This window comes from Biomphalaria glabrata, chromosome 16 (assembly GCF_947242115.1).
Source record: "Biomphalaria glabrata chromosome 16, xgBioGlab47.1, whole genome shotgun sequence".
In the NCBI taxonomy this organism is placed as follows: domain Eukaryota; kingdom Metazoa; phylum Mollusca; class Gastropoda; family Planorbidae; genus Biomphalaria; species Biomphalaria glabrata.
The window spans coordinates 21720718-21731216 of record NC_074726.1 but is presented as its reverse complement, the minus strand read 5'-3'; the positions used below and the strand labels follow the sequence as shown (position 1 = coordinate 21731216).

General features: G+C 31.3%; 1 protein-coding gene across 5 annotated transcripts in view; it reads right to left on the bottom strand.

The window, feature by feature from the left end:
- Positions 1-440: 440 nt before the first annotated feature.
- LOC106078867 (oxysterol-binding protein-related protein 6-like) overlaps positions 441-10499 on the bottom strand; it is a 36844-nt gene continuing 26785 nt past the window's right edge. For 4 of the 5 annotated variants that reach the window (XM_056013780.1, XM_056013779.1, XM_056013782.1 and 1 more), the window contains one exon: positions 441-10143. In XM_056013780.1, the coding sequence (XP_055869755.1) occupies positions 10035-10143 (109 nt within the window). In that variant the 3' untranslated portion in view covers positions 441-10034. The remainder of the gene's footprint in view (positions 10144-10499) is intronic. The other variant, XR_008775285.1, reaches the window with a different exon arrangement.

Here is a 10499-nt window from a genome sequence, read left to right as displayed (position 1 = left end):
TTGTATTGACAGTGTTTAGTAATTTTAGTTCATATTATTTCACCATCTTTTTTAAAAACTCAAAATGTAGTTTGTGTATTTGTCTCTTAAACCCTAAGTGAAATAAATGTGAAAATAAAATCTGAAATCATTTTAAGACACAATGTTGCTTTGAATCTTTGTGATTGACAATCTACTGCAATAAAACAAAACTCAACGTCACCTCCTCCTTCAACATTTTTTGGATAAGAGAATGAAACTGAAGAAATAGTTGAGCATGGTCAGCGTGCTTTGGTCCAAGTGCTTGGGTAAACATGAAAGGGGGGGGGGGGAGAAGAAGGTTCCTGTGCTGCCTTTGGGACCTCAGCAAACTAAACTCCATTCGGAAGTCCCTGGTCACACATCTCACATGCCCAAAAACTCAGCTAAAAACTTTTGTGAATCAAGGAACAACAACTCTATTATGTAGGCTACAGCAAAAAGTTGATCATTTATTTAATATATATAAGGAGTGTACTGAGTGAAATCAAAATTGAATACAAAGCATTCGCCAAAAACTATTCATGCAGCTCTGTGTCACAAGGACAGACCTTTGTAACACAAATGTATAGGTTGTGATAACAATAATTCTTAAATAATAGACAAATAGTGATAGTTCCTTGGGATATAACAGCTGTAATAACAGGAAGTCAACTCTCATAAATATAAGTTGTGATGAATGCTTGTAAATTGAGTACTACAAACGTGCATTAATACAGTTTTACTGTTTAACATTTCAAATAAATTCTTGATATTTTCTATGGCATGAAACTTGATACTGGAGTTACTGAAAAATAATGTTAAAATCAAAATACATTTTGCCAGAACTAAATAGAGGTCTTCAAAGTCTTGTATTAAAAGAAGAAAAAAAATAGAAGAGTTTGGTTAGAAAAATAGTACAGTCTTAGTTTTCAACTTTCATTCAATATATTTGTTTTATAGTTCCTCATTTTAAGTTCTCTTTCTTCTGATTACTATATGAGCAGAAAGAAAGAATACATGGAGTAGTCCAGGGAGAAACTTGTAGCCTAATATTATCATTAGTTATTCAACAGAATATGTTTAACAAATTAATTCTAACAAAAATAGTAACAACAATAAAATATATATAATGCTAACAAATTTTAAAATTTTCATTGCTGATTTAAATCCTCTCAATTATGATTGGAAAGTTGTCCAGCTAACATGGTTGTTAATCTTAAACCACACAAGATAGTTAATAAAACTTTACCAGCTCGACATCAAAGCCTTCCAAGTAAAACTTCTTCAGTAAACTTGTTTATTTAAAATAAGCTGACTATAATAGCTGCATTAATGAGGGAAAAGAGAGAAATGGGCTAGCTTGAGGTTAGCTCCCCTAATATAAGCTAAACAGTAAAACACATCACTCACATCACTAAAAATGTGTGAAATCCTCAATACAGCCTGTGAATGTTTAGATCCAATTCAACTCATCACATGGATTGGGATAAAAGAAGACCAATGGCCTAGAATTGAGAAAAGCTCATAGAGAAGGAGGGATACCGGTACCATTAATTTGAAAGAGAAAAATAGTCACTCAGAGATTAAGCAAATCTAATTAGCATTGATATGCACGTAAAATTCAGATTGAACTGGAGTAATAATACATTGTACAGTTTTAAAAATTGTCCTGTATCATGCAGTCTAGGTATTGTAAATGCTACAAACAATACAAAAGTTAAAAACTACAAGATCAACATGGCGCCTAGTAGAAGATTGGATGGTGTGGCTCTTGAAAACATTCATAAAAACTGTCACTCATGCCTAAGTCATTCCTCATCAGTGTTCTGATCAGTGCCCAGGACACTGGACCATTGAAACCAATGTGTCCTCAAAATTACTGTATGTCATGAGTTAAAATGAATACAAGAAGTCTGGAGTAGCCCTCTGAGAACTGAACAGAATGTAATGGAAACTAAAGAGAAACTTCAACTTTCATTTGCTTACTTCAAAAAAGACTTGTGTTACTTCCTAATTCTTATTAAGATAAATAATAATAGAAAAAAAATATGAACATGTTAAATCTGTTATTAAAGTGATAAAAATCCTAACTCTAAAAAAATATTTTGAAAGAGTTGTAAAATATATTAAATAAAACCAACCCCATTGACCCTTTTAATGAATCTAAATTAGTTGTAAAATAGAAAGTTCAAAATGTAGACAAGTTGATACCATGAGATTCTTGAAATAATATTTGTTCAACTGCTTTGTATGTGATATGTGAAAAAAAAAATGTAGATCACAGTTGGGTTTTATTAACCACATAAAATACTCCCCTATTCTTTAATCTTGAGACTCCAAAGTTGTCTTATCTAATCAATATAAAGGTTTCAATGGACTAATTTATTCTGGCCAATGGGTAGGTTTTCTCATATCACCTTCAGCCAAGTCTGGTAACCCGCATAAGAAAGTCCTGTTGACCAGTGTCCTTCACTCCTAGCCTGTACTATGTATTAAAAAGATGAAGCGTTAGCTGCTACATTTTTTTGCAACTAGATCTAGAGAGAAATTTAACAAAACAAAATTTTGAGTGTCTCAAATTCTACATGTCTTTACAATGAACAAAAAAATACATTTTTGAGTTTGTTTTCAATTGTTGAGTCAGCAAGAGAAAATCAAGTAGTACACTGAATTCAATTGTTGAGTCAGCAAGAGAAAATCAAGTAGTACACTGAATTCAATTGTTGAGTCAGCAAGAGAAAATCAAGTAGTACACTGAATTCAATTGTTGAGTCAGCAAGTTGTACACTGTGACCTACTTCTTGTAAAATAATATAAAGATTGCCATGACCCAGATTAAGTGTCCAGCACTTGAATTATTGAATGCCTTAATACCAATGGCTCAAAGTACCAAACAAAACATAAAAGCAGTGTTGATCTAAAACTTTCTTATCTATGTTGCCCTGAGCATAGGCTCTTTCTACTTTAAACAAAATCAAGTCATGCATAATTGTTTCTCACAAAGCACCTAAACTATTTACATGTTCTCACTGAGGCAAAACAAACACAATCACAAAACTGAACATAAAGACATTGCTTTGCTACATGGTCTAAGGCTGAACAGTTTTCATAAGTCAATGTATAACATAAGGGTATCATTAAATGTTACAAAATATACGTCTACAAAAAGTCCACACACACACACACATAAAACAAAATAAAATTCTAGTGCTTAAAAGTTTTCTATCAAGTCACAATTTTATAACAGTATTGAATGTATATAATAAATATAATAAACTGTAAATAACACTTCCCCACAATATGCTACACATATATTTTCTTGACTTTAAGTTTACAAAAACAAAGTATATTATAAAATAAGGACAAAAAAAAATGTGTATTTGCCTATACTGGCAAATCTAGTAAGTAAATACATAATTGTATACAGCAAATGATTCACACAGAGTGGTCAATTTATCTACATACAGAAGAAACTACTCTAATTAAAAAATCCCTTATACCAATGTGATCATTTCTAAATGGACAAAATTAAATGACATATTGTGGCAGAGTGATAGAAATGATTGTGATAACTCACACGTTAGGAATGAACAAAAGAAGAAATGTTTATAGATAAACAATGTTCAGAAACTATCACAGAATAAGGAAAATATATATAAAAATCAACCTCTTTCACCTGGAGTATTTAAAACCAAAACACAAAATGGAATGGGAGGAAAAAAACAGAGAGGGTCTTGAGAAAACTGTTTGGTAGCATTTTATTCAATAGTTTCAGACTAAAGTTGGACAGATTATCTTTTTTTAAGCAAGGGCCAACAACCGACCCACAGTCCTAGCATCTAGGTCAATGGGAAACATAATATGTAGGAGTAAAATTTATTTTGGCAGGTTCTCAAGAGTAGCATAAAAGTTTGAAAAGGTCAAAGATTCCTTTCATGCTGAGAGACAAGAAATTATCAGCTATTTGAAACATAAGATTGTAGCCCAGTCACAAGGAGAGCTCTCATTAGAGAGAGCAGAGCTTCAGGTCTGAATGAAGGCTCCAATTATGGATCAAGGGAGGACATAAAAGTACAAACAAAATGCATTATAGTAACAGTCTTAGAGATAAGTTGGTGACTTGGCATGATGTGTATAAGTGTGCATGTGATATTTTCAGAATAAATAAAGATAATCTAGTCTATATATCTACACACACAAATTCACCAGAATAAATAAAGAAAACTTTGAATAGGCAAGAATATATCGGATGGTGCAGAAGGAAATTATTCTTATTGTATGTAACTAATTATCGAATCAAAATATCAAATACAATTAGAAGACAAGATGTACTGTTAAACTGTCCAACGGTATATTCTTACCTAAAGATATTTGGCCAGTTTGTAACAGAGACACTATGTATTCTTCAGGTTTTGTATCTGAAGTTATGTCATACATAATTATAATCACTATGTGAAATATAACTGCATCTCAGAGTGGAACATATGAATGAAAAATGTCAAAAAGATGACAAGACTTGTTTCTTCAGCTTTCAAGTGGGACATCTAAAAAAAAAAAACGAGTGTTTCCAAAGCTTATCTTAGTTGTTTCCCCTTTTTTTAAATAATTTAAAACTTTGTTAAAAACATGCATATGAAATATCTGTGAATATATCTTTGTTTGTAGCTTAAGTTCACATAAAGTTTATTTACTTAGTATAATTTATATAGCATGAATGCATCTATAAGCGATTCAGCTCTGTGATGTAGAAGGCAAAGGTTAGAACTAAATTGATAAATCAATGAGAACAGACCTGATGTAAGAAACACTTCTCATAAAGTGTAGTGAACTTTTCCACCCACCTTCACTGTGTGGATGTAGTCAAAAGGGATCATAATGTAGTGGATATAGATGTAAGTGACTAGAATGGCGTAGTTCTAGAGCCCACTATGTGGAGAGAAGTTTTAACAAGTCAAGCAATGAACAGCGAGCAAAATAGCAAGCGACTACTCCAATCCACAGTCAGGTTCTACTTTCGCATACAAAAAATGCCTCAGAGAAGAGTCTTTCCAAAATAGGGATTTATAGCCACAACAAGAAATGTTCCACAAGATAATCCAAAGTCATCTCACAACAGAAGGCAGCCAATGATGATGATGATAAAAGTAGTTAAACCAAAAATAGAATATTTATTGTTCATTTTGAGAATACTTCATAAAAACTTCATTCTAAGTATATGAATATAATAAAACGTATCCAAATAAAACATACTCATAATTCTGAGAATAAAATGAATAAAACCATGGTTTTCCCACCCTTGTATAAGACCATTTCAGAATGTGTTCTAAAAGTTTGATAAAATATGAGAGTGAAAGACAGTGAAGACAAAAACACAAAGCTACTGGATGACTGAAGGAAAGGTTTTCCTGTGACTCAATAGATAAAAGTGTATCACATGCTTCAAGTAGAAAGATTGGTTGTTATTACAAAGTCATCAAGTAATTAGAATGACTTGTAATATGTTTCATCACGATAAAATGTAAACCACCACAGCCAGAGCCTTTTAAAGCGTTTATAACTGAACAATGCAGCAAACCGAACTGGTTCTAGGTTGACTGGACAAGATATATCAGACAACTTTTTAAACAATTCATCACTTTGTTGATATTTCATTATACCTTCCCCCTCACCCCACAGGAAGCAACATTTGCCTCCTTTGACCTAAAAACAATAACATATTGTAATAATATAGTTAACATAGAGTACAAAATAACAATAGAACATATCAATATAGTTAAGCACAGTGGATAAATCAATGGACAACTGAAGTTAAAAAGAAGTAAAACGCAAGCAGAATAAAATAATCTACTATTGCAGTTAATGCAGAGTTTTTGAAACAGGAATAAGTTATAAAAATGGTCAAAAATAATTTTCATTAGCAGCCGAACATGTATCCAGTAGAGTCAAGCCCATTTTGATGACAATATCTAACAATGTGATACAAACAAAGACTCTAGGACATCCTTGGTTACAAAAAATAATTTACATTTTAAAGACTTGCCCTGAAGGCTCATTGGAAGATGTGGATCTAACAAATGTGAAAATAATTGAGTTAATTCAAATTATAACTTTCCTATAAAACCTTAGAAAAAAAAAGGAATTAACAAGAGCTAAAAAAACAATAACAAGAAACAAGCAGAAATAAAAATTAAATACATTTGTAAATATTGGTAAGCAATTAAACTTCTCAATCTATTAACACAACATTCAAACCAGTATATTGCAACTATCCTGCACCATAATAATAATTGAGAAGCAAATTTCAATATAACAGGAAAATATAAAAATAGAAACATTTTGGTAATCAAACACTTTATAATATTGAACACAATGTTATTTAAATCAAGAAAATACACATGTTACAAGAATGTTTGTCGAAGCCATCCAGCCATTTTCTCATTTTCTTCAGACTCATAATGCCTTGTTCAAATAAGCAAGCATATTCATTATAGATATTTAGATTTATAGATTTCTATAACATGAAAAAAAAATCACTACATCGTTGTTGTAAAGCAAAGTGAGATTACAAGCGGAAGGATACATGAAGGAAAGAGGAAGGACATGTAATGCACACATTTGGAACAATTCAATAGTATCATAAGGAGTGCATACAATACACAAGTTGAAAGAACTTCAGACAGAGAACAAGTTTTTCAAGACATGAATCATCAAACAATTTGATTAAAAACTGAATGTCACACAAGAGATAACCCAAACAATTTAAATTCCTAGCTCTGATCTGCTTCTTATATGAAAAAGTGATATTTATTAAACAAAACAAAAGGGAATGCTCCTGTCAAAAGCACATCTAAATAGCATGGTAAGATTTCATAGGTAAAATACAAGGTCATTAGGTTTAAATCTCAGAAAATTAACTAAGGTAAAACAATCAGAAATGGAAGCTTGGTGGCCGAATGGTAAAGAGCTTGGCTTCCAAACCAAAGTGTCCCAGGTTCAAATTGTGGTGAAGACTGGGATTTTTTATTTTGAGATCTTTAGGGCACCTCTGAGTCCACCCAGCTCTAATAGGTACCAGACATTAGTTGGGGAAAAGTAAAAGCGGTTGGTCATTGTGCTGGCCACATAACAACCTAATTAACTATGGGCCATAGAAACAGATGACCTTTATATCATCTTCCCCATAGATTTCAGAGTCTGAAAAGGGAACTTTACTTACAATAGTCAGAAACTGAAATGGGAATTATCTTTTTTTAAATATCTAACTTAAATGTTAAATGTGTGGATACAATGTACCTGGATAAAGACCATTAACAAAATCAACAAAACAATCAATCTTGTGACAGGCCAGTGTAGGATTTCATTATGAAATGTTCACCTTGATGAAATAGTCTACAACACATGCTTCATGTACAAGAAAAGAAGCGAAACAAAACTGTTTCTATGTTTGTACACATCATTCTTAACAGTGGTTCTCCATCTCTTGACTGAGGGATCATTGAAATAATGAGCAGTAATCTAGGAAATGTTTACTAAGACAACAGTGCTCTGAAACAAATGAGGACTAAGAGCAAGGTTGAATATCAACATGTATGAATGTGTGAGCGCTGGGAACAATCACAACCACTACACAAGGTGCCAACAGTGTGACGGACATAGAGAGAAAGTAGGACTAGGAAAACAGAAAAGTGCATTACTTCTTTGTGTATTCAAGTCTTAATTGAAAAGGAAATATTTATTAGAAGTTGTAAGATAATGTGATGCCATCAAATATGTCAAGATTAGTTCAAAATGATATCAAGCAACAGCACAGGGATAGGTTAAATTTTTTATCATTTAAAAATTCTAACTATTTTAGAAAACAAAAACAGTTTTATTGATATGCTAATCTCAGAGGTGCTTAAGTTAAAGAAGAACAGTGATTGATGTCATTGTGGTTTATAGTTTAAGTTACCATTCCTCAATTATTGGAGAGGAGACATCAGTGAAAGAGACAAAAGTTTATTTTAAAGTCAATACACACATTTAATTATTCTGTTAAAACTTGTCATAATTGAAATGCATTAAAAATATAATTGTACTCATCAAAACCACAATGTCTTTGTCAAAATTTAAATTTGTCAATACTATTGAAAAAAAATCGGATGATAATGTTAAAATATACAACATACTATTAATATGTGCCCTTAATTACTAGCCAATATAGTAAATGTTAACCTGATGAGTTTAGAAATCTCCAAGAATTAAAACAAAAAAATAAGTTGTACAAAAATGAGCCTAATTTTCTCTTTATTGATTAAAGTCAATTGTTGAACCTGCCAGGTTGTATACACAAATTATCATGAATTAGCCCAATTTTTAAAACAAGAAGCATTTAGTCAAATCTTTGTCTGAAATTTCACAAAAATATATAATTAAAATAGTTTACCCTTTTAAAATTGCCTTTACCAAACATTACAAATTATTGAATAACAGTTCTGCGATTATTAGATCTGGGTTTTTTATTCTTAAGAATAAAAAAAAAACTTTTTATTTTAAAAGTAGCATCGTATAAAAGACCTGAGATAAAATGTCTGGTGAATACATAGCATAGCAAAGTCAATTTTATATTTAATGCAGTCCAATCAACTAGTTGAACATGCAAACAAGTATAAAACTATAATATAATAAAACCCAAACTATATGACACTGTGATTAATCATTGGCCATAGAAAAAAAGTAAACATTACATTAGCCTGTGACTCTGACATAAAGATATTGTAGGGAAATTATAATTACTATCTTACATTAGCTTCACCAGTGAGCCTAAATTAAATTACAAAGTTAGTTTGAAAAAAAAACTATAATCTGTGGTTGTTATGAAGGATATTGTGAGCCTTATGAAAAAAAACAACTATAATCTGTGGTTGTTATGAAGGATATTGTGAGCCATAGTAACATTATCATTTGTAATGAATAAGGCTAGCCATAGGAGAAGTTGCACAAGTAAAAGAAAATTTGGGAACCAAAGTTTTGAATAAATTAAAAAATGGTAAAGGCTATTTGTTTTTACCCTTATTTTATAGCAAGCAAGTATTCTGTTTATTTCACGACTCTTAAGTCAAAGTAGCCAGTCCAACATGTTTGTTTAAAACAAGCAATCCATTACCATATTAATAAGCCTGATAAAAAAATAACCTTAAATAAAAAGTTTGTTACTATCTTTACATAAGTACAAGGTGGTACATGGACATTTTGTCATCCTTCACAGGGTGAAACAGAAAATGCATGTTACTCAAAAATATAGAACATACATAAGGTTCAGTCCAGTCTAAATAAGCTGATGTCATTACCAATAGTCTATAGATTTATCAACCCCATCAGAAGATATAAATGTTCTATTGCTACAACAAAATGTAACGCAGCTTAATCCAAATAACAACCTAAGGAATTAAATCCAAACCTCTAGACAGTTTTAGAATTTACTTATTCTACCAGAGGCAATATTTAAATAGCTTTTACCAAAAATAAAATAATATATATATATATACACTCACAAAAAGTGCCCCAAAAATCCATTAAAAATGTTAAATATTTCATATTTACTAGTTAATAAAAATAGTTTGATATAACAATAAATTAACTTTTTAAAAGGAAAAAAAAAATGTATGCCTTTAAGATTTCATGCTCAGCACAAAAAATAAACTAGTTAATAGTTGCAAGGCCTTGTCTAAATTTCATGTTTTGATAGAAGAATTTTTCCATCACATAAATGTTTCTGCCAAAGTCCTGATAGGAGAATTGCCTTGAAGATCTAAAAATGCTACTGGGTTGTCCTGCAGACCTCAGCCATGTTAAGGGTAAAATATATAAAAGATGTCAGCACTTAGTTGTCTTGTCTTAATGTCTTCCATTCTCTATAATACTTTGATGAATCTTTTTAAGACTGAAACCAGTGGCTCTACACATGTGGTCATGAATGATTAAAACTGTTAAAAAAAAACAGAAGTACAAGAAACGGCAAACTTTCCACTTAAATTTACTGGCAACCAGTCCATTTAGAAAAGTGGCCTGAAAGACATGCGAGAGAATCCTGGATCCTTTCTGGCCTCCCAGTATTTGTTTGAGTACTCGTAGGTCTCTGTCTTGCCATCAACAAGAATTTTTCTGGTTTAATAAAACAAGATTATATTTTAACGTAATTTTGTTGAAAAGAATTAACAACTAATAGCAATTTCAATGTGTGTATAGATGTGTAAGTTAGCATTTAGAGAGAGTATTGTACACCAAGATAGATGATTCAATCTCTACTGTGGACCCTATAATACTAAGATGTTTCAATCTCTAATGTGGACACTAAAATACTAAGATTTTTCAATCTATAATGTGGACACTAAAATACTAAGATTTTTCAATCTCTACTGTGGACCCTATAATACTAAGATGTTTCAATCTCTAATGTGGCCCCTACAATACTAAGATTTTTCAATCTATAATGTGGAGCCTGTGACGACTACCTAATT